This window comes from Pseudorca crassidens, chromosome 15 (assembly GCF_039906515.1).
Source record: "Pseudorca crassidens isolate mPseCra1 chromosome 15, mPseCra1.hap1, whole genome shotgun sequence".
In the NCBI taxonomy this organism is placed as follows: Eukaryota; Metazoa; Chordata; class Mammalia; order Artiodactyla; family Delphinidae; genus Pseudorca; species Pseudorca crassidens.
The window spans coordinates 14,713,714-14,737,846 of record NC_090310.1 but is presented as its reverse complement, the minus strand read 5'-3'; the positions used below and the strand labels follow the sequence as shown (position 1 = coordinate 14,737,846).

At 48.1% G+C, this 24,133-nt stretch overlaps 2 protein-coding genes across 3 annotated transcripts in view; one reads left to right on the top strand and one right to left on the bottom strand.

Annotated features, from left to right (window-relative positions):
• The window catches only part of VKORC1L1 (vitamin K epoxide reductase complex subunit 1 like 1), a 61,129-nt gene extending 53,513 nt beyond the window's left edge, over positions 1-7,616 (top strand). Inside the window, exon 3 of the mRNA XM_067706010.1 lies at positions 3,553-7,616. Within this exon, the coding sequence (XP_067562111.1) occupies positions 3,553-3,779 (227 nt within the window). The 3' untranslated portion in view covers positions 3,780-7,616. The remainder of the gene's footprint in view (positions 1-3,552) is intronic.
• Positions 454-23,929, bottom strand: GUSB (glucuronidase beta). 2 transcript variants are annotated; one of them, XM_067705988.1, is made up of 12 exons: positions 23,666-23,929; positions 22,028-22,213; positions 21,552-21,733; positions 21,250-21,392; positions 20,642-20,829; positions 19,793-19,945; positions 19,368-19,546; positions 19,139-19,285; positions 16,863-16,947; positions 14,675-14,851; positions 11,476-11,611; positions 454-882 (listed from the first exon to the last, which is right to left on the bottom strand). In XM_067705988.1, coding segments are annotated over exons 1-12 (1,791 nt in total). In that variant the 5' UTR covers positions 23,879-23,929; the 3' UTR covers positions 454-880. The 2 variants fall into 2 exon arrangements, with proteins under 2 accessions (XP_067562089.1, XP_067562088.1); XM_067705987.1 differs by lacking the exon at positions 454-882 and adding an exon at positions 9,279-9,647 and having other exon boundaries at positions 23,666-23,928.
• Between the last annotated feature and the right edge of the window lie 204 nt (positions 23,930-24,133).

Here is a 24,133-nt window from a genome sequence, read left to right as displayed (position 1 = left end):
ATAATGCCTAGAAAAACAAGTCCCATTCAGGGAAATTATTACTCCAAACAGTTTGCCCTGGAAACCTTTTCCCTTGTTATTTTGTATACTCTGTAGCTATTTTAAAATATTATGCATTGAGAAAACATTAATGGTATATGATATTCAGTCATAATTCCATCACCTTTACATAGCCACTATTGCCATTGTAGTCTACTTTTTTCGCTTAATTTTATGTGAACTCTCTTATATTGTCTGTCCTCTTAAGTGTTTTATTATTGTGAACATCAAGGCTTCAGATTTTTTAATATCCTAAATAACACTGCACTGATCAACTTTGTTTAAAGTCCCCTTCTCATACCCCCTTCCCTCTTTGAATTATTTCTGCAAAATAAATATCTAACTGTAGGATGAAAGAATCAACAAACAAAGTTTTTTTTTGGTATGGATTTTAATAGGTATAAACAAACTGCTTTTCCCTCAGTTGTCAGGTTTCCCCAAAGCTTCATCTATCCTCATTTTTTAAAGTTTTTTCTGTAAAATTTCTAATTCAGCAGTTACATATTAGTAGCCATTATTTTAATTTTACTGTACTTTAATTTACTTTTATTGCCAATTCAGTTATTGGGATCCTGATAATAGTACACTTCATATTTGTTACAGACGTTTTACCCATTCTTTAGCCTTTTTAATGTCAGTTTCGTGAGTTCTGATTGTACAAGAGTTTTCATACTTTTAGAGTTAAATCTGTCCTTTTTTGTCCTTGCATTTCAGTTGTTAATATTTTATCCTGTTATCTGCCAGGTCTTCTGTCTAGGTGCAGTAGATTTATTACAAGGCAAATTGTGTATCAATTTTTCTCAATACTCCCGTCATGTTTGCCCAATTCCATATCTGTATATCCTGCAGAAATATGAAAATACGCACAAGAATATTCACAGCAGTACAGTTTAAAATAGCAAAAAACTGGAAGTAGCTTAGCAAAACGTAATGGTTGAATAAATTAGGTTACAAGCATACTAGAAAATACTATGTAGCCATTGAAGGGAAAAGTAGGTGTACAAACCCTGGAAGATATAGACATAGTTTAGTGAAAAAAGCAAGTTGTGGTATAATAGATGTAGGATAAATATATGTTTATATATATGCATGTAAATGCACAGAAAATGGTGTGGTTGGGGGCTGGGGTGGAGACTTACACTTTTATTCCATTTAATTGTTTTGTTTGGATTTCTGAAGAATATAAAGTATAAGCTCATATTAAAATAACCTAAGAAAAGCTTTGACTGTGTTAATTCTTGGAGATAGGGGTTGAACAAATTTGTTTACAATATTTAATTTGTTAATTTCATTATATACACATTTTAAATCATGTGTATCATATGCATCTTTATAAATTTATTTTTAAATTTATTTTTATTTATTTGTTTTTGGCTGCGTTGGGTCTTCATTGCTGCGCGCGGGCTTTCTCTAGTTGTGGCGAGCGGGGGCCACTCTTCGTTGCGGTGCGTAGACTTCTCATTACGGTGGCTTCTCTTATTGGGGAGCACAGGCTCTCGGCACGCGGGCTTCAGTAGTTGTGGCTTGCGGGCTTTAGAGCGCAGGCTCAGTAGTTGTGGCACACAGGCTTAGTTGCTCCGCGGCATGTGGGATATTCCCGGACCAGGGCTCAAACCCGTGTCCCCTGCAGTGGCAGGTGGATTCTTAACCACTGCACCACCAGGGAAGTCCCCATATGTATCTTTTCTATTCACATTTTATGCATTCACATGCATTTTTAGTGTCAGTGTCTTTACCACTGTGGCACATTTGAACTCCTCAAACATTGTTTTCCAGAGCACATCATCTTCACTTCCTTCTAAGTTGTTCTAGATACAGCCTTTTTTGGTTTTGTTTTGTTTTTGGCCGCGCCTCTCAGCTTGCAGGATCTTAGTTCCCCGACCAGGGATTGAACCCAAGTCACCACAGTGAAGGTGCCGAGTCCTAACCACTGGACTGCCAGGGAATTAGCTCTTTTAATCTGCACAACAGTCTTCGGAGGCAGTCATGATTATCATCACAGTTTTACAGTTAAGGAAAAGAGTTGCAGAGAGAGAGTAAATAACTCGCCCATATCATTTTGAAATGAAATTTCTTAGATAAAATTAAGGTGACAGCACTAATTTTTTCTTTTTTTCTTTTTTTCAGTTTTTGGCCATACAACACGGCATGTGGGACCTTAGTTAGTTCCCCAACCGGCGGTCGAATCCGCACCCCCTGCAGTGGAAGTGCGGAGTCTTAACCACTGGACCGCCAGGGAAGTCCCTGACAGCATTAATTCCTGAGGTTTTAGATGTTAGCACAGATGAGGTCAGCAAACTATGTTTTTTAGTAAAGGGCCAGATAGGAAATAATTTAGGCTTTTCTGACTGTTGCAACTGCTCAACTCTGCCACTCTAGTGCAAAAGCAGCCATGGACATTACATACATGAATAAGCGTGGCTGGGTTACGATAAATCTTTATTTACAAAAGCAGGTGGCATAAGTAATGCAACAGCATCTTAGTCTTAAAGAGCCTTGTTAAAGCATCATGTTCTCTAGTACTGACTGGTGTTGGGGCAAGTCGGCCTCCATGGCCAAGCTGCAGTCCACAGGCAACTTCTCATTCTACTTGCAGCAGGGATTTCAGCTTCTTAATTAACCTCTTCAAACCACTACCACCTATTCTTATTTTTTCCTGTTTCCGTGATCCTTATCCATTACTTGCTGGGTAGGAGGGTATAGGTAGTTTAATATGCTCTGCTGTCTCCTCTGTCCTTGAAAATAAATGCACGTTTTCAATACTGTTGGCTACAGGAAATTACAAAACAATACATGTGAAGATGTCAGGTAGCATCAAGAATTCAGGCAAGCCTTTGTCTTGAGAACCAAGCTTAGCACACATAACTTGATCTGGTTTGACCCACATGTGGCCAACTGGCCAAATGCGGTTTCTGTTATGCCCCAGGGTGAGCCCTTTCTGAAATGTTTATCATGATTTTTTTTTCTTCAGCAGCATGTTGGTGTAATCATCTCTTATTATGTTTTTTTTTTTTTTTTTTTGTCTAAACATGGGAAAGCAAATTTTACTTTCCACAGGTGGGGATTCTACCTATAGTGAAAAGGTCAGGGGGAGGGTCTCATCAAATGTGTCCTGCTTGGATGAGAAGCTTGTGGTCCTCGTGTTATTTTATTCATTAGAGGAGGTAGGGCTGTCAGTTTTACAAATCTGCTCATTGCATAATGTGATTGAGAGACTGCATATTTTCTTTGTGTGCCTTAACTGAGGCTGGTTTATGAAATAAGTTAATATTTCATCTAGAATATTGACAAGTCAAAAATATTGCAGCTATAAAACTGGTATCCTATGTGCAGAGTCAACCTGCATAATCTTAACAAAATAGACCTGTAGTTTTTGTCCTCCAATTTCAGAATGTTTTGTTGTAAGATCAGTATTCCAACACTGCAGCAAATCACAAAATGTTACCTTTTAACTCAGAAACTCTCTCTCCAGTGTCAAGGTCTGATTGAGCCAAGTGTCTTTTTCTCTTGCAGGCCTGACAGCAAGTGCAGTTGCAGCTTTAATCCTCATGACATCCTCCATCATGTCTGTAGTGGGGTCTTTGTACCTGGCCTACATCCTGTACTTTGTGCTGAAGGAGTTTTGCATAATCTGCGTCATCACATATGTGCTGAACTTCATTCTTCTTATCATCAACTACAAACGACTAGTTTACTTGAATGAGGCCTGGAAACGGCAACTGCAGCCCAAGCAGGACTAACCACCTGACGAACTCTTAACTGACAGTCTGAAGTCCCTTTTTCCATTAAGTTTATTTTGCAGCAGTTTGGTTGTTGTTGTTGTTTTTTTTTAATTCTTCACAACAGACACTTTCCCTAAGAACCTTAAACTGATTTTTTAAAATCCTGTAAATTAGAAGGAGCTCTAGCTATTTTCTGTGTCAATCTTCATTTTAAATATGGATACAAAAAAAAAAAAAAAAAGAGGATACGCCGAGCCAATCAAAGACAAGCTTTAACTTTACTTTGGAGATGTTTCTGAAATAATAAATGTAGCCCTAGCCTCCTTCCCTCAATTGTAAAGTGAGCAACCATTGCTAGTAATTCTCTAATGTGTATAAATTACATTTCAGCTATAACAAATGTGATCATGACATGAAAATATTTTAGAATAGATACTGTATTAAATATTGCCATGTTTACAATATGTAATGTTTTTAGCTGATGGATTTAAACATGTAGATTCAACTAGAATCCATTCATGTGATATTTGTAAATAAAGGTAGAAATATTGGATCCATCCCTGCAGAACTTACTGTACAGTTTAGTTGAAGTGTAGCAATGAAGAAATGTCAGCTCAACGTTGACTGAAGAAATAGTGAAAATAGTAAGTCCATACAGAGCATCTTGTGAAAAGCACTGAGAGCTGTGGGTCTAGCATTGACAGCAAAAACAATAGGGTGATTGGTTCCCTTTCATCTCCTTCCTCTGAAAGGAGGAAACTAAATTTGGACATTCAAGTCAAGCTTGTACCTAGTCATAAAACTGGATCAATTATAACCTTACAGAATGAGTCATGTGACCAGACTTTCAAGTCCAAGGCCTTCAGGATACTAAAGATGGGAAAATGGGTAGATTTCTTTGGAGAAAAGCTGGAAATATTAATATGGCATTTTTAGGTAAAATCTCTTACAACAGTTGAATTTTCATGCAGATAATTTTCCTTAACATTGGTGCCAGTCAACCAAACAGTATTGATTTTGAAATCATCAGTAGAAGCCCAGTCGCTCCAGAGCAGGATTGCTCTTGGGTAGCTCTGTAGTGTTTTCCCTGCTTCTTTCTACACTAATTAACCAGACGTCTAGTTTAATTGTTTTAGAGTCAGATACTGGATTTGTAAACTTTAGGGCTGACATGCTGCTCAGTTTGCTTAACTGGGAGAGGAGTACTAAAGATAGAAATATCTCAAGGTGAAATACAGTACTCTTTCTAATGCAGAGTTTGTGAAAGTGATCTGAATAAACCCAAATGAAATAGTGACAGTATGTTTCTATGGTTAACATCTTATATCAGATTGTTAAAAGTGCCTTCTGTCTTAAATCTCAAACCAAATATTTTGTGTGTTGAACTTGGGCAGAAGTGTCCTTCCTTCCTTTCTTAGCATGAAGTAGAAAACTTGCATTCTATAGAAAGGTTCCGTATGATCATTTTATTCCTTAGATTGAGAAGTAGTAGCCATGTTTTTGCCTCCAATTCCATTCATCATTATGTTAAAAAGAGACCGGGTAACTTTTGAGTGCTTTATTTGCCTTCTTTTGAAGGGAGGGGACAGGCTCTGCTCTGTAAACTGTAACGTGCAGAGTCAGCAACTGTTCAGCAGTTTCCAACTAACTGTCATAATTGATGCAGTGTATTCTGGCCCAAGGCAGGTGTAAAATCTGAGTTGTAATGTACTTTCAACCAGTTTAAACCAGTTTTGTAAAAGATAGCTTAATTCAGATTTCATCAAGGCTTATGTTCTCCCAAGAATGTGAATATTTCAATATTATCTATGTATTGTTCTTGTTTCTATAGTTAAAGAACTCTAGAAAGCATTGATTAGATGTCTGATATTTATGGAGAAACAAGTCCTAATGCTGGAAAACCGTGCAACGAGGTCATCTTGTAGCAGTGCTTCCCGTCTACCCAGCAGTTTACTGCTTCTCTTTTCTCTGCTAGAGTGGAACTGGCTTCACGGTGAAGACTTCGTGGTATATATAACTCTGGTCGTGCTAAACAAGTTCCTCGTGTACCAATTTAAAATTGTTTTTCACCATATTTTGTATCAATCAGTTAGAGTAGAGTTAAAGCTTGTCTTGATGTTGCGTTCTTGCGAACATCTTCAACTCTTACATGAGAGAACGTTAGTGTTCAGCCAGACTCTTCGAGTTTTTCCTTTGCTTTTCTAAGCCTTGGGTAAACCACTGTTTCAGTTGTAGAAAAATTGTTGCCACATTCCTATGACCCCAGAATTAATATCCTCCTTTTCACTGGGTGATGACCATGTGCTGCCTGAAATACCAGCGCGGTGACGCCTGTTTCGCTGTAAGCAAAGGACCCGCCCCCGTCCCCCACGCCCCCCCTCCCCCATGCGTGTGATTTGGTATTTTTGCACGGGAAGAATTTAGGCTTCCCTCTACATCCTCAATTACACCCCAGAAGAGGGGGAAAACCCCATGTTATAAAATCTGAGGGCTATTTTGACTTTTTTTTTTTTGCGGTACGCAGGCCTCTCACTGCTGTGGCCTCTCCCGTTGCGGAGCACAGGCTCCGGACGCGCAGGCTCAGCGGCCATGGCTCACGGGCCCAGCCGCTCCGCGGCATGTGGGATCTTCCCGAACCGGGGCACGAACCCGCGTCCCCCGCATCGGCAGGCGGACTCTCAACCACTGCGCCACCAGGGAAGCCCCCTATTTTGACTATTTTAGACAGAATATTTAAACACTGCAACATTATTAGCCACCAATGTGGAAGAACAGATTAGGGAAGAAATTGCATTTCTGCTTCTTGGTTTTCAAAATGATTTGTAACAACGAAGCCTCTTATCTATTTGACAGTCCTATCATTTGAAGAAATAAGAGAAGTTGTAGTTAGATGATAAATTCTAGGGAATCTAGGTGGTTTGGAGGATTTGGTATTTTTCATTGCAGCTAGTTGCTATCAGTGAGGGTAAACGTCTGGTGAAATAACTCAGGTTTAACTAGCTGTGTGCCAGGAATTACTTTTACTTGATGTATAGGGCCTCTCCTTAAATCCATTACTTCTAAGGATGTTGAAAGCATTGACTATTTTCTTACAAAGAGACAAAGATCTATCATTTGGTACAAGAGATCTTGGGACCTACTAGGTAGGATACAGGACCAAGACTACAGTGAAATTAAAACTGTTAGTTGGCTTTAGTTTTCTTGTATTTCATTTACTTTTAAGACTATCAGCAAAAGTGCAAAGTTGTCTTCAGCAAAGCTTGACACCAATGAATGCTGACAGATCTTGTCCTGAAAAATCAGTATTGAACAAATGCCAACAAGAAACCCACTATTATTTTTGGTAACCTATTTGGGAAGGAATACCTGATATTCAGTCTTTGTCCTCGTGTATTTCTCCCCAACAGGCAAGCACTGGGGAAACATTTCTATTCAGATATTTTAGGCAGCACTTATGATTCCTAATTTGTGAGAGCTACCCTTCAGTAAATCAAAGGGGGCGGGGGTAGGAGTCCAGGCTACTTGGTTAAACATTTTTTTCGACAAATTAGCCCAGAAAAGGTGAAATGTTTTGTTATAAAACTGTTAAGCATGGCCTAAGTATTAGGTGTATGATCTGTATAGTACGTTCCATCAAAAATATTTATTACTAGTGCTTTAAGCTCCAGAGTAAACATTCATTTAAAATGGAGTTCACTGGGCAGATTTCCCCTTTAATATAGATAGAAATATTCTTTATCAGAGATTTAGGACACAGTTTTGCTAACTGGTAAAAACAAATGTAAATATGTAAGAATGTTTATTTGTTGCACATAACTTTTTGGTATAAAATAAATGTAGAAGTTACCTGTGGAAGTTGTGCTGCCCTCATTCTTATACTGCAGTATTGCATTTCAAAAAAGAAGCAGAAATGAATTCAGTCTTATAAATTATTCTTGAAATTGTTTCTGTAGCTTCATTTCTACGTGTACTGAAATGTATTTCTACAGGTATTTCTACAGGTGTACTGAGTTGATTCTTCTCTTAAATTATATGTAACTTAGAGAAGACACAAGCAGAATTCTCAGATTCTAGTTCTTGGAATTCCTGTTGATTTATGATGTATGTGGTTGTCAAGAATTAATGAAAAAGATGTTACTGCTTACAGTCCTGTAAGCACATAGAATGTATTAATCAGCTGTTTTTCCACTGCTTTACTTTAGCTCATCTCGAACACTCCACTGTTATAATCTAAAAAGTTAACATCTGTAAGAAAGATGATTCCATTTGAAATGCAGTTAGCCATATTTTATTGAATAGAACAAATGTGCCCTGTGTTAGAACCTTAGGACTTAAGAAATGGACCTTACCTCTAATTTGTAAAACATTTAAATGTGTTTGTGATGTTTAATTTTTTTTTTAATGTTTGTCAAGTAAAGAGTTTTATATATTATTCCTTGACATTAAACTGGAACACAAAACTTGATTACTCCAAGGGACTTAAGTTTAGTGGTAATGAAAGAAATATGTAACCACTAGAATTCCTAACTTATTATTTGAACTGACTATACTCTCATTTCTTAAAAATGGTCTAAAGACGGCCACTAAAATGACGTTAAATTATCTGTACTGTTCCTTTCACGGAGCTTGGAAAGGAAGGGTAAAGAAGGGCATGTGCTGAGATGTGAAATCCCCTGCAAGTGAAGTGGATCAAGCTCTGTATTAAGAATTGTATTGTTTCATGGTCTTCTATTTGATTGGACAGTGTTTTTCCAAAGCTTTCAGCTTTAAACCAAGATAGATGAACACTGAACTCTTACAATGTGCCTTACTTGCCTTAATGGAGCCTGTGGAAGAGGAGGAGGAGGAGGAGGAAGGATTCCATAAGGAAAGACCATCCTCAGGAGCAGAGCGGGTGGCGTCACCCAGAGGTACAAAAGCCTGTCCTACTTGTCTGCAGGCCCAGCCCGTTTAAAGAGGCCTCATCACATTCACTGCAGTCAGCTGTGATGGCCCAGTGGGCTTCTACGCCCATCTATCCCTCTCAGTCCAGAAAAAACTATGGCTGAGGTTGGAAGAATGTCCCAGAAGAACTGGTAACCTCTCAGCTCCCTTCCAATTCTGACATTCCTCAACTCTTACCTTTCTTATGCTTACGTGTCAGCTTAACTCTGGAAACTGGTACGTCGACCTTGTGCATTATTCCAGCATGATGCTACTTTCTGTGAATGTGCTGGGACTTCGGCTTATCTGTGGAGTTACTAGCACTTGTCTTTTACTGTCACCCACTCAAGTCAAGGCCGGCCTAAAGCACAGGTGGCATCTGAGCACAGGTGGCCCTAAAGCGGCAGGGCTGTTCCTGTGGCAGCACACAGTCTGTAACCAGCGACTCTGACTGTGGCGAGTGCTGAAGCAGAGGTTTCTCAAGACTCCGTGCTCGGTTAAGGCCATGAAAACGGCCTGACACAGAAGAACCATTTCCGATGCTTCAGCAGTACAGATCGTTGAATTTATGGATGGTCGCTTTTAAGCCCACTCTTTACTCTCATACTACAAAAGCCTTTATTTTCACCTCTAACATTCCCTTCTAGCAAATGACCACAAAATCCAGACCAGAAAACTTCCCGGTCTGCCATGCACAGTCCAGGAAGCGCTTGCTCTGTGTCCTGTGGAAGTCGCCCCCTACTTGGGAAGGAGGGGCTGACAGAGCCCTTGTCAGCAGAGAGGTAGTTCTTGCTTAAAAAGTAAACGGGCTGTTTCCCACGCACTGTGACTTCACAGCTGACCGGTGGCACTTGGTTTCATTGGCAAGTTTCCAGTATCTCTCTCGCAACAGGAATGCTGCACTTTTCGGTTGTCTCTGACGAGTGAAGATCCCTTTTCTATTCCCTATCGGCCTCTGTGGTGCTAAAAACAAGGCAAAAGGTATTTCAGATGACTTCTGATGGGCCAAATCACAACCAGCCTGGAGCCAAGCTGGGCACTAAACAGAGAGGTCCTCATGGTTTAGAGATGCTTGGTCTGAAGTGGTATCTGATGAAGTGGCTCCTTAACGGGTTAAAGATTTAAATACCACTGCTCCCCAAAAACACTTAGCTCCCTGGTGTGTTAATTTTTCTTCTGTTAGGGAAATAATCCAAAATTATTTATCTTTTACTTGCAAAATAAGGTTGAAGACATTATGGGTACCCACCTGCCTGGTAACTGGAGCAGGGCTGAGACAGAGTTCCCCTTGGAAAGGCTTGCGCCTATCTGAGGAGACAACTGTGCTAGTGGGAGCCAGAGACTTGACCAGTCACAGGCGCCTAAGAGGGAGCTACTCGTAGATTTTAAAGTCCCGCTGGGCAGACTTTCAGCTGGGTCCCCACCCCTGGTGGCAAGTCCGCCAGAGCTGGAGCTGGGAAAGGAGCAGCTACACTCCCAGCGAACCCTTCCATCTCCTAGAGAAACCACCGCTTCTGTTAAATGGAAAGCAGGTCTTTCCCACTGAAAAGCTCAAGACAACAATAATTTCTTCCACGAAAAGCAAACACCAGGCACTGTGCCAAGCGCTTCGTCAAATGGAATCCCTGTGTCAACCTGCAAGGTGGTAGGCGTTAGCCCCACTTTACAGGCTTGTGAAAAGGTAGGTACCTTGTACAAGGTCACACAGCTAATTCCTTACTACGTGAAGCAGTGCACCTAGTCACAAAACTAGACTTCCATCCAAGCTTATTTCCAGGAGCTGTTAATCTCGTTTGCCAAAAGCAGAGTGGAGGCTCATGCTGTCTCTTTTTTTCTTCACCTCTCCCATTCGGATTTTTAATTAAACCTTAATCTTCTAGGGACTTCCCTCGTGGCACAGTGGTTAAGACTCCGTGCTCCCAATGCAGGGGGCCCGGGTTTGATGCCGGGTCAGGGAACTAGATCCCACATGCATGCTGCAACTAAGAGTTCGCATGCCACAACTAAGGAGCCAGCGAGCTGCAACAAAGGAGCCTGCCTGCCACAACTGAGACCCGGTGCAACCAAATAAATAAATAAAAATATATCAAAACAAAACAAAACTTTAACCTTCTAAAAACCTGTCTTTCCCCCTAAGTAATGTAATGTAATTCCCACTACTACCAAATCCTTCCCTTCTTCCCCAGATTGCTATCCTAAGTTTATGGTATATCAAGAAGCTAGTTACCTAGAGGGGTAGAAAGAAATGGGAAACTCATTTGGAACTTTTGTGAAGTAGCCCTCATTATCCCCACGTGAGAAAGTACAGGTCGTATTCACCTTGAAGGCTTTTAAACACTCCCACACTCAAAACCTTTTGACACTTAACCTGTATTTGGCAAACTTGCCTTTTATAAGTGAAAAATATAAAACAGACTGAAATATCTGAAGTTCCTCGGGCTTTGTACCTTATTCTGGAATAATGAGTATATCCCACAAATAAATCCAGTACGAGGTCCACTTTTTCCTCATACTGTGGTGAAACACAGAGGTAAGCTAGCCACCTCTGCCTTGAGACGGTAGCCTCTCCCATTTGCTTGTTTACCTTAAAATGATTTAGGCAGCCAGCAGGTGATGGCTGCTTGCTAAAAGCAACTTACTTCTCCTAGGGAATCCTCTATGTAGCCTGCATTGATTACATCAGCTTTCCCCCTTCTCGTTTCCAGGGTTCTTACAACCAAACGTCCTGAACTAAAATGCCAACCTGAAAAAAGGAGAAGCGGTACATTCCATTCACCGAACTGCCACTTACACTGGTCAGTCATAAAATCAGCAAAATTCCAGATGAGCTCTCCAACCACATATTCTTTTCGTTTTTGATCCAGAACCACGTGATACTGCTCAAGCAGGCCTTTCTGGTACTCTTCACTGAACATCAGAGGTGGGTCCTGGAAGTCAAGGCAAAGAGAATTTAGGACTCAGAACAAGCAGGACTGTAAATGTTAGATAAAAATAAAGATCCACGTGATGACCAAAATATCTGTCCTCATGGTGGGCTATAGTGACTGCAGGACTTGCTGCTGCTGGTGTAGGGACACAGCCAGGGTATGACACAGCCCAGGGTAAAAAAAAAACAAACAAACCTTAATTAGTAACTGGGTTTTTTTGGCCACACTGCGTGGCACGCAGGATCTTAGTTCCCTGACCAGGGATTGAACTGGGGCCCTCGGCAGTGAAAGTGCCAAGTCCTAACCACTGGACCACCAGGGAATTCCCATAAACAGAATTTAATATTTGCTTTATCTTTAACATCTCTATTCCCCAGTGCAGTCTTAAAGCTGAACTACACTAGGAGAAAAAGTATGTCTCTGGATAATAAGTTTAAAACCCAAGTTTGAAGTAGCTGCCAGTGCATAACTTGAGAACTAGAGTGACTCAGATTTAACTCGCCTCAGATTCTTCTGTATCTCTTCTGGGTAAGTAGCTGCTGTTTAGCCCATTCATCCATTCAACAAATAATTATTTAGTATCTGCTTATATGGCAGGCATTGGAGACAAAGTGACAAACTAGAAAGATAGGGTCAGGGAACTAGATCCCGTATGCCACAACTAAAGATCCTGTGTGCCACAGCGAGGATCCCGAGTGCCACAACTAGGACCTGGCGCAGCCAAAATAAATAAATAAATAAATATAAATGCTATTATAGGAAAAAAATGCTATTACAGGGACTTCCCTGGCAGTCCAGTGGTTAAGATGCTGTGCTTCCACTGCACCGCTGCAGGGGGCACAGGTTCGATCCCTGGTCGGGGAACTAAGATACTGTATGCCTCGCGGCACAGCCAAAAAAAAAAAGATACAGAACGACAACAGTGAAAGCTAATATACACCGAAGATACGACTGTGCCACTGAGCCCTGTTTTGTTGCAGTTCCAAATCAGAATTTGAGGGCAGGGCAAGATGTCGAGTTCCTTCTGTGTTTTAATGGAAATGACCCTGCCTTGTCTAACGCTAGCCACAAGAGGTTATTTAAATATAAAACTACTTTAAACTACATCAATCACGCTAGTCACGTTCCAAGTCCTCAAAAGTCACACGTGGCAGTGGCTCCCGTTCTGGACGGTGCAGGTCTAGAACATTTCCATCACCACAAAGGCACGTTCAGAGAGTGCTGACCCAGACTCTTTCAGAATTTACTTTTTTTTAAAAAAATCTTTATTGAATTTGTTACAATATTGCTTCCGTTTTATGTTTTGGTTTCTTGGCCGGGAGGCATGTGGGATCTTAGCTCCTGGACCAGGGATCGAACCCACACCCCCTACATTGGAAGGGGAAATCTTAACCACTGGACCACCAGGGAAGTCCTTTTCAGAATTTGTTAAAAATTCAGAGTTGGTCACCTTTTCAAAGAGGGAGGACAAATGTATGTACTTTGTCTTCATAAGATACTTCCCGTACATTAGTCTGTCCAAGTGGCACTCTGTGTAGGCAAGATGAATTTACGGGTGTGAACAGAATAAGGGAGTCCATTTGGGTTACTGTTCAACCTACTGAGGATCAGCAAATGAAGAAATGTGTCAACAAGGAACCCCAGCCGTTGTGACAGGTGTCGGCTGGCTGGGGTTCAAGAATCCACATGAAAACAATCCCCACAAAACAGCCTATCTTTGGTGAGGAAATGGACAAAACAAGGAGAAAAAGCTAGTGATTAAACCTTGCTCCAACAACTTCCCTGGTGGTCCAGTGGTTAAGACTCCACGCTTCCAATGCAGGGGGTGTGGGTTCAATCCCTGGTCGAGGAACTAAGATTCTGCATGCCGTGCAACACAGCCAAAAAAAAAAACTCCCCAAAAAACCAAAATCTTGCTCCAAGATCTCACTCATTTCTCTTAACAAGTATCATTTAGCACCTGCTGTGTGCCGGACCCTGCTGAGTGCTTGGGAAGCAACGACAAATAGGATTTAGTCTCCCTCCTGGAGCCCTCGGTCTGGTCAAGGAGAGAGCCAAAGAGATCATGACAGTGCACAGTGAGAAATGCTGAGACAGAGACGGAGCAGGGGGAAGAGTTTCCTCTGCCCGGGCAGGTGGAGTAAACCTCACCAAAGAGGGGCCACCCAAGCTGAGGCTCGAATGCTGAGTAAGAATCCATTAGTTGGGCTTCCCTGGTGGTGCAGTGGTTAGGAATCTGCCTGCCAATGCAGGAGACACGGGTTCGAGCCCTGGTCCGGGAAGATCCCACATGCTGCGGAGCAACTGAGCCCGTGCGCCAAAACTACTGAGCCTGTGCTCTAGAGCCCACAAGCCACAACTATTGAGCCCACACGCCACAACTACTGAGCCTGCGTGCCTAGAGCCCGTGCCCCACAACAAGAGAAGCCATCACAATGAGAAGCCCGTGCACTGCAACAGAGTAGCCCCCGCTTGCCACAACTAGAGAAAGCCCGCGGCGCAACGAAGACCCAATGCAGCCAAAAATAAATAAATACATACATACATAAATACACAAATAAATAAATAATCCCTTAAAAAAAACAAAACAGAATCCATTAGTTGATGATTATGGTGCTAAGAAGGGCATTCTAGGTAGAAGGAACAGGCCAAGCCAGAGCAGAAGCCAGTGAGCACAGTGAAAACAGGCCAGGGTCCAGGACTGAAGGCAGAGGAGGATGAAGACCTGGGAGATGGCACAGGGCAAAGGATGCTGACAGCCCTGACCACAGATTAGGGCTTCGTCCTGTGGGCCAGGAGAAGCCGGTGACAGGACTCCCAAGGTTTGGATTTGTTCCAAAGACCATTTGGCCAGCTAGTGGGAGGCTGTCTGAGGACCACTCAAGTGAGGCAGAGGCTGAGTCCAGGGCAGCCATGTGGAGGGGTAGGTTAAGGTGAGCCTGGTGAGCTATAGGAGGTCATCAGGACAAGTGAGGGACCGGGAAGGAGGCACCTTTCTAGCCTGGGGCAGTGAATGACATCACTGTCCAAGACAGTGAAAAAATAAATGTCTACACTACTTACCTCGTGAAACCCTGTGATGGTTTCTGCTCCGTACTCGCTCTGAATAATTGGCTTCTGGTAGGTCTTATACCAGCTCTCAAACTGGGTTGCCAGCTGCAGCTGAATCACTTCCATGTGCCCGTAGTCATGATACCAGGAGTAGTAACTGTTCACACAGATGACGTCCACATAAGGCACCTGGAAGAGTGTTAAAACGTGTTCACGAACCAGGAGAGTGTAGGATAGCGTCGGACTTACACTTGGGCGGTGGGGCGGCACTTCTGGCACAGGAGGTAAGAAGGGGACACAGAAATGAGTTAGGGGACTTCCCTGGTGGCACAGTGGCTAAGAATCCGCCTGCCAATGCAGGGTACACTGGTTCGAGCCCTGGTCTGGGAAGATCCCACATGCTGTGGAGTAACTAAGCGCGTGTGCCACAACTACTGAGCCTGCGCTCTAGAGCCCACGAGCCACAACTACTGAGCCCACGTGCCACAACCACTGAAGCCCATGAGCCTAGAGCCCATGCTCCGCAACAAGAGAAGCCACTGCGATGGGAAGCCTGCGCACCGCAACGAAGAGTAGCCCCCGCTCGCTGCAACTAGAGAAAGCCCGTGTGCAGCAATGAAGACCCAACACAGCCAAAAATAAAATTAATTTTAAAAAAGAAATGAGTTGGATGCTCACATGTATAGCACGTGGGGTTAGAAAAGACCTGAATGGAACAAGTCTCTTAACTCTGGGCTGGTGCCCCCGACCTGGCTGCAGCTGGGCTCAGGGGAGGGTGCCCAGCGCACTGGCCCCAGTGGGAGCCCAGGGCCCATCCCAACCCAACTGTGTTCCTCTTTAGCTTGTGCTCCTGTCACTGGCTGTCCCCCTGGCCCTGGAGAAGTATTCCCAACTAAGGGACAAAAGCAGTTTTTCTCCTCACAAAGGCTCTTGATTCACCTTCCTGAGCTAGTACTGTGGGCCATAAAGTGGCTGGAAAATTCCCTCCTAGGAGGGTAGCCCAGATGATGGGGCGGGACTGCCTCGAATCTGAACAGTGTGGTGCTCAGTGGGCAGCAAAGCTCACCTGAACCCACACTCACCTCCAAAGTCTGCACTGTGACTGTCGTGGTCCGTCTTTCCCAAGTGACCTCGGCACCTTTCCGAACTGGTGGCGGAAAGATGCAAGTGGAAAGTGGTGCCTCTGGGTGGGCACGTGACCATGACCATGGCTCACACACCCCACCAGGTGAGTCTGGCAACCTTCTGGGGGGACCGGCAGAGGCTCCCCTGCCCACTAGAATGGGAAGGGACACCACTTAGGCTCTGAGAAAGTCCAGGTCTGCCTGTGTCACACTGGTATTTGACCACAGTCTTCGCACTCCTTCAAGGGGGTGTTGTCGAGGGATGGCACAGGAACACCAGGGCTACAAACTGTCCCATCCATGTCAAAATGACAGTGTTCACAATTTATACTTGTGCATAGGTTTTCTCATCCATTCTTTCTCCTTTACATGATTTCTCTCTCTGGGGCACTTTTAAGTACCGGCCTCAGTTCTCTAGCGGAGGAGCATCTTCTCGCTCCCATGTTTTACAGCTTCCGTGCAACTCAACACGGCTTCTGAGGGGCTGCTGCGCCCAGGGACCGCAAGGGTGGCTGTGGGGTCTGGCCGGCTGTGTGAGCCTGTTCCTTTGATTCTCATTCCCAGGGTCTGGATCTAGTCTAGTCTAGTCCGGTTCCCAAAGCTGGGTTGATGACTGGAATCACTGAGGAGTTTTTTAAAAACTCAGATTCCCACCCTGGACTTTACTAAATCAGAATCTCAGAATCCAGATATCTACACTTTCAGAAAGCTTCCCTTAGTGGTTCTGACGATCAGCCAGGTTTGAGAAATGGGACGATGATGACTTTAGGCTCCCTTAAACCTCTACCCTTTTCTGAGCCTATTAAACTGAGGGGCATAAAATTAAACTGAGGTGCATAAAAACGGATGAGTCTGAACTGAGAATGAACTCGACCTCCCTGTGCCCAGCCTCCTTAGATTCAAGAAGCCACACTGCCTGGCAAGTCAACGGGCAGTCCTCTTTAACCTAAAGACCATCCATGGAAATGGGTGGACTGGCTGCTGTGGTCCCTCCCAGCGGCTCACGTCAGCAAGCATCTGGGCAGGATGAGAGGACAGGCAGAGGGGAGACGTGGCATGGAGACCCCCAGGCTCACCCCCAGGTCTGCTTCATAGTTGGAGTTGGTCACAAAGGTCACGGGCCGGGAGGGGTCCAAGGCTTTGGTGTGGGCAATCAGCGTCCTGTCCACGGAGGGCAGAAGACACAGCACCGTCAGTCAGACCAGGGAGGACTCTCATTCCGCATCCTCTCCTTCTCATCTTCCCAGCCAAAAAGACCCCCAAGACACCGCTCTCCTCCCTGCCTTCCAGTGTATTTCAGGTAAGCAGACACGTTCTTCTAGGCATCACGTTCCCTGACATCATTCTTTCCTCCTTCCTCCCTCCCCAGTTCCTAGTCCCCCACCCCTCCCAGAGGAGAGGCCATCCTCCAGGGGCGGGAGACACAGAGCAGAGGTCCTTGGGCTGGGCACTGCCAAAAGCTGGGCTCTGCATCTCTGGCGAAGCTCTTGAAAATAGGACGGGGTGTGGATTAGGATGGATATTAACTTAGCATGTAAGTCGGGGGCTGGGAGGCAGGCAGTGCGCTGGGCACTCACTAGAAACTTAAACAGCCGTGAAGCTCCATGGAGCGAAGCCACACGGGCGAATGTAACAAATTACAAGCGCTGGCGGGAATGATGAAGGGGAAGCACGGGGTTCTATGAGACCGTAAGGCGGCACATCCCCGACACCAGACCGTCAGCACAGCCTCTCTGAAGACACGGCATTTACACTGAGTCCTGCTAACCAAGGAGGGGTGGCGAGAGGATGCTTCCCAACAGAGGGGCTGGTCTGTGGTCAGGGCTCAGCCTCCCCAGCGCAGGTCACCCTCACTCACTGTTTAAGCCTATTTTCCTCTTCTATTTCCTCACAGCTGGTTTTCTTTTCCTTGACACCCCCCCCCCCATTATAACTCTTCTCACTCGAAGGCTGTGGTTTCCACAGGCCAGAACAGTGCCCTGCGACCTGCAAGTCCCTAACCCACTGTCCGAAAGAGCCTGTCTGTCACCTGGGGAGCTTCAAAGCCCAGCCGAGCGCCTCCGGCCCAGGCAGCCCTACTTACATCCTGCCCCATCCCCACTGCTCCCAAATCAAGCCTCTTCTTCTCCACACCTCCCAGAAAGGTTCACAGGAAGCCTCAGGCACCTGCTCCTGGAAGCTTATCATCCTTTCACGTTCACAGAAAAAATTCCGTCCACCAGCCTGGCTCAACATCCCTGTGCCACGTGCTCTGGGGCTGTGTGTCCGGAGCTCAGCTTCACCCGGGTGGGTCCATTCCTCAGAGCCTCCATCTGGGACACTGGGATGCAGGCAGTGTCTGCCTCAAGGAGTATTTCCATGGCCTCTGCTGCCTCCACAGGAGGTGAAATAATTCCCCTCTCCAGGCTACACTACAACTGCATGATCGTTAAGAGAGAGAAGGAACCAAGGAACACCCCGAGGGGAGCCAGCCCAGGGCGGGGAGATGACCCCTAAGTGGGATTTCTGTCCACAGCAATGCCTGGGGGGTGGGGGGAGCTACTGGCATTCAGTGAACGGACCATGAACTTTAGATGGCCTGGTCCCGTCCAACAATGTAACTTAGAATGGTTAGAATACGCACATCATTTCAAACCTGTTTATAATTACATGCCTAGGTAAGCCAGCTTTATAAAGCTTAATTCCCCTTTACAGATGAACCCGAAGCGTCACGAAGCGGTTTTGTGCGGTTTTAACACGCACTAAATTCCCCAGGAACGGAGATACCGTAAAAATCGAGGGAAGACTATACTTGGTTTTGGTTGCAACTTTACCTGGGGTGGCTCAGTGTTTTAGAAGAGGGCAGCACTGAAGAAAACGCTGCTCACGGTATCAGAGTCACCAGCTGTGCTTTCCAGCCCCCGTCATCAGCTTTTGCAGCTGTGCTTTCAGGGAGATGCCACATCTAGATGCAAGCTCCTGACCCCTTCACTGCATCTTCCGGGGAGTCAGGCCCATGCACTCATGGATTATTTTACAAATGACTCCCTTATACTACGGTTAGGCCACGTCACTACTTTTTTTTCTTTCTTAATTAGAAGTTATGTGTATAAGTGGGTTGGGTTAACTCTGGATTTCATTTCAGGTGTGTCAAGGAGACACTGGGTTGAAATCACAATCTGGGTGGGTGGGTACTTGGTCCCCTGAACCGACCAGGTATGGATGCACCTGGGCTGGGAGCAGGTGCTGACCCTCTCACAGCCCATGCCCACCCCAGGGCCCACTGCAGCTCTCTCGCAGCTACCAGCCGAGGCTGAGCTGGGCCAGCGGGCTGAGGTCTCACCCCTGACCCGGGGAAGGCAGGGGCACTCACTTAAAGTAGTAACCAGCTGGTTTCAGGAAGGAAGCGGGCTCGTTGGCCACAGACCACATCACAACAGACGGGTGATTCTTGTCCCTGCGGACCATCTCCTCCATCACCTCCAGGTGGTGCTGCAGAGACACGTTGCTGTAGCTCTGGCTGTGGGGCCGGGGGAGGAAAGGGAGCGGGTCACAGGGTGCCAAGCTGCGCGGGCTGGGCTGTGCGGCTGGCGGGCACTCACGCCAGCACGATGCCCACTCCGGGACTCTCGTCGATGACCACGATCCCATAGCGGTCGCAGAGCTGCATCACCTCCTCTGCGTAGGGGTAGTGGCTGGTGCGGAAGGCATTGGCGCCCAGCCAGCGAAGCAGGTTGAAGTCCTTCACCAGCAGCGGCCAGTCAAAGCCCTTCCCTCGGATCTAGGGGACAGCACAGCAGAGTGAGCCCCTGCCCCCTGTCCCCGTTGAAGATGCCCTTCCTACTAGAGCTGGGCCCCTCAGAGTCACCCTGTCAGCCCGCTATCCAGGCCAAGCACAGGTCCCATCGGGCAGTGGTTTTGAGCGGTTTGCTTAACTGCTCTGAGCTGCCCTCAACCACTTCAAGGGACGCGGAGGAAGGGATGGCGAGAAATGGCCCCCCACAGGGACTCAGGAGCCCCAACTCACGTCTGCATCCTCATGCTTGTTGACCCCGTGGAAATAGAAAGGCTTCCCGTTGATGAGGAACTGGCTCTGTGTGACAGCCACGGTGCGGATCCCCACGGGCAGGGTGTAGAAGTCAGACACAAACCCAGCAGCCGTCTGTGCGGTCAGCTTCACCTGCAAAAGCCAAGCACTGGGCATGAGGCATCCTGGACGGCCTGAACACAACGCAGCCCGCACTTCGGCAGGATGGCCCCTTGCAAACCACGGCAGCCCACCTCTGGAACAGCAGGTAGAGAGATGCAGGAAGTACAGGCATCCGCCATGAACAAGAAGGAACTTTTATGCAGACCTACTAGAGCATGGACTTGAGAATACGGGGAGGCGGAAGGGTGAGCTGTGACAAAGTGAGAGAGTGGCATGGACATATACACACTACCAAATGTAAAACAGATAGCTAGTGGGAAGCAGCCGCATAGCACTGGGAGATCAGCTCGGTGCTTTGTGACCACCTAGAGGGGTGGGATAGGGAAGGTAGGGAGGGAGAGGCAAGAGGGAGGGGATATGGGGACGTATGTATGTGTACAACTGATTCACTTTGTTATAAAGCTGAAACTGACACACCATTGTAAAGCAATTATACGCCAATAAATATGTAAAAAAATAAAAAATTTAAAAAAGAAGGAACTTTTGCCCACCCTGCCCCTGGGGCCTGCTCTTCAAACTGGGCCTCCCCACCAAGGGCTGGAAAAAAGCAGGCTGGGGACTCTTCAATCAAACTTACTGGGAAGATCAGAGGACCATGCCTGCTGAAGCCAGAGCTGCTGGATGGGGGGGAAAGGCCTCCCACAGCCCAGTCCTCACCACCATTACCTCCAACGAGTACAGGTAGGCAGGGTGCTCGTGCATCAGGTACGGCCACCAGAGGTGGGCACTGGGCACCTGCAGCTGGCCCCGGCCCCCGGTCCCCTTGGCCACGACCGTGCCTTCCTCATCCAGAAGACACACTTCCAGCTGGAAGTGCTCACTGCCCTGGACAACGATCTGGTAATTCACCAGCCCTGCAGGAGACAAGACAGATCAGACAAGAGAGAAAAGGAAGGGATGTGACCTGGGGTCACACAGATGAGAGTGCCCTGAGGTCACCTTTCTGAGGAGCCCCTAGCTGACAGCCGTTAATTTTTTGAGCTTAATCTGCAGCGAGGGGAGATAAAGTGAGGGCGGTACAGTGGGAAAGGGACATGGGGTTCTCCTGCATCCTGGGCTGTTATTCACCACGAGCTATGATTTGAGGCAAGCCCCGCTTCCTCCCAAAGTGAAGTCAGAGCAGATGGGTGATTTCCGCTGCCCCTGCCAGCTCGGACAGGCTGGATTCCAGCTGCTGAGGTGGGTGGGACAGTCTTTCTCCTAGGGGATCTTTCCAAACAGGGAACAAAGCCGCTGGGGGTCTGGCTGACGGCAGACCCTGCCAGGAGCCTCACCAGTGTCTTGGTCCACGTCGGTGGCGACGGTGATGTCATCGATGTAGGCGGTAGGCGTGGTGTAGAGGAGCACAGTCCGATGCAGTCCCGCGTAATTAAAGAAGTCAAAGTTTGTGTTCTGGACAAAGTAACCCTTGGGGTACCTAGGATGGGAGGACAGTGGCCTTGCCCTGGGTCCTTCGACCTCAGCTCACACGTCTCCCTGGCCTCCCGGAGCCAGGGCCTCACCTCTGTTAAGGCCACCCTGCCCCTGACGGGAAGACCACTGGGCAGAGCGGGGAGGGGGGCGAGGTGCTGCTCACTTGGAGGTGTCCGTCTTGTAGAGGATGGTCCCTGGCGGCAGGGTATTGGGGGAGAGCGTGTTGTTGATGGCGATGGTGATGCGGCAGGAGGACAGGGGCCCACTCTGGACCAGCCTGCTGATGTCAGCCTCGAAGGGGAGATGGCCCCCCTCGTGCTCTGCCACATGGACCCCATTCACCCACTGCAGACACAGGGATATATGAGGAGGGGGCCCTGCCACCTCAGGCGCTCCCTCACGTAGAAGTGCAGTATGGGGGGAGCGGGTGGGACGGGCTGCCAGCTGCCACCCGCCTCAGAGGTGGAGGGAGGGAGCTCTGGGGGAATAGATGAGGCCACCCTCCCCACCCAGGGCACAAACCCCAGTGCGGGGCATGAGTGTGCCCCCCACCCCGCGGGCACCGCAGGAGGCAGGCTGCCGGGTGACGGCTGGGAGCCAGGCACCCTACTCGCTCCGCCTGCCGCTCGCTGCACTGACCACGATGGCGTAGTAGTGGGCGCTGCCGACCCTCAGCACCACTCGTGTGCCCAGGTCCTCGGTCCATCGCTGGGGCAGGGCGGCCTCCCGTTCATACCACACCCAGCCGACGAAGCTCCTCAGCCGCCCATCCTGGCCCACGTCGTTGAAGCTGGAGGGAACCGGCATATCCAGGCTGGGGCCCGACTGAGGGGACAAGGACCAGAATCAGGTCCAGATCACCTGGGAAGCTAAGGGGCCCTCCCCAGCAGCCCCACTTACAGGAAGAAGCTGGACGAGATGACTTCTCCCAGACCCTCCCGGATTCCAGGCCACCCCACCAGCAACCGACCAATGTCTTTTACGGACTCAGTTAATTTTCGCGACTCCATGAAGCAGACCCAGTCACGCACGCACGCACGCACTCACTCAGTGGTGCACAGTGAACACCTACATGCTGTTTTAGGCGCTGGCAATGAAAGAGTGAATAAGGCCTCTGCTGCCAGGTGAGCAGCTCTACGAAGAGAGCGTGCAGCATGGCAGGGGACTATCTTAGGGGCCAGGGCCCCTGAGATACGACCTCTGGACGTCCCGGCAGAACCAGGTGAATCTGAGCCCCGCAGGGAATCCCCTGAACCTCCGCACCCTTGAACACCTCAGGGAGAAGGCAAGGCAGGAGTGGGGCAGAGAACTCAGTGAGTCTGGAAGCAGCCTGGGGAAGAGCTTCCTGAAGACACACGTGACCTCCAAGGAAGCAGGGATTTCCTGTCCCTCACAGCTGTCTGCCCAGCTTCTGGCACAAGCCCTGCCACATAGTCAGGACTCAACAAATATTGGATGAATGGATGGATAACTTGCTGATGAGAGACCAACTGCTAGGATGCTTTGTGTCCAAGGTCTGGTGAGGCCGTAAGTTCTTTCTCAGGGTAGCGGGCAGCAGGCACCAGGGTCTCCATGGAATGGGGTGAGCCTATGGCCACAACCAGGCTAGGGCAAGAAGGATCTGCAAAGTCAATCTAGACCCTGACTAAGAGGAAGATGACCAACTGACTGCCCCAGGGAGGGAGGAAGGCTGGCCGGGGCGCACGGGCCGCTTTGCTGAGGAAACTCTGAGTTGCGCAAGAAGTGCCTGGCACCAGTCCCCGCCCGCCCCTTTCTTCCTCCGCTGATGAGCGCTGGGCGGCAAAGACTTTAAAAAGAGGATCTAAGTGAGGTGAGTGTCGGATGGGCACACAGGCCTGCCCCTGCTCCTGTTCTCAGCCCACACGATCCAAGTCAGAGGGGAGGCCTAGAGGGGGATCCTCGGCTGGATGCCAAGCCCCGTCCTCTACCTGAACCTTGGAACCCAAGGTCCTTCCTGCCAGGGCAGAGCTGGCCCCAAGACGTCCAAAGCCTCCCCTCCTGCCCCTGCGCGGCCACCCGCCCCCAGGTCGGTGCCGGGACACTGTTCCGGCTCCGCCTCCCACACCGACATCGGGCCCGCCCATTTGCTCGTTCCCGGTCACTCTCCGGGTGGGTCGACCCCACGCCCCCACAGGCCCGTCCATCTTTAACCTCCTCCTGGCCGGCAGTTCCGAGGGCTCAGGGGAAGGCTCCCCACACCCCCGACCCGGCTTCCAGGAGCTTCCCTGCCCTGGTCCCCGTCCCCAGAGCCCGCACCTCCCGCAGCGGCGTCCGGTACCACTGCTGCTCGAAGCCCTGGCGCCGGTTCTGGGAGAAGTCGGCGCGGAACCTCCAGAGGCCGTCCAGCTCCTTGCGCTCCCGCGACCGGCTCTCCTGGGGGTAGAGCATCCCGCCCTGCAGCAGCGCCAGCCCACAGCCCCAGAGCAGCGCGCCGAGCACGGCCCAGGTGCCCGCCAACCCCCGGAGCATGGTTCCCGCGGGCCGCTAGCTGCCAGCATCCCCCGCCCGGTGCCGTGAGCGCGGGAGGCGGGGCCGGGGTGGAGCCTGAAGTCACGTGTCCCGCCCCCGCGCCATCTTCGTTGAAAGCGATTGCGCGGCTCGGAGGCACCCCGTGAGGCCCGCGCCCACAAGGCCGTTCCAGGCCCGCCTTCGTGACGGAGGGCGGCGGCGGGGGAGGGCCCGCGGGGAGCCCGAGATCCACCCCGGGCCCCGAAGGGCGGAGGT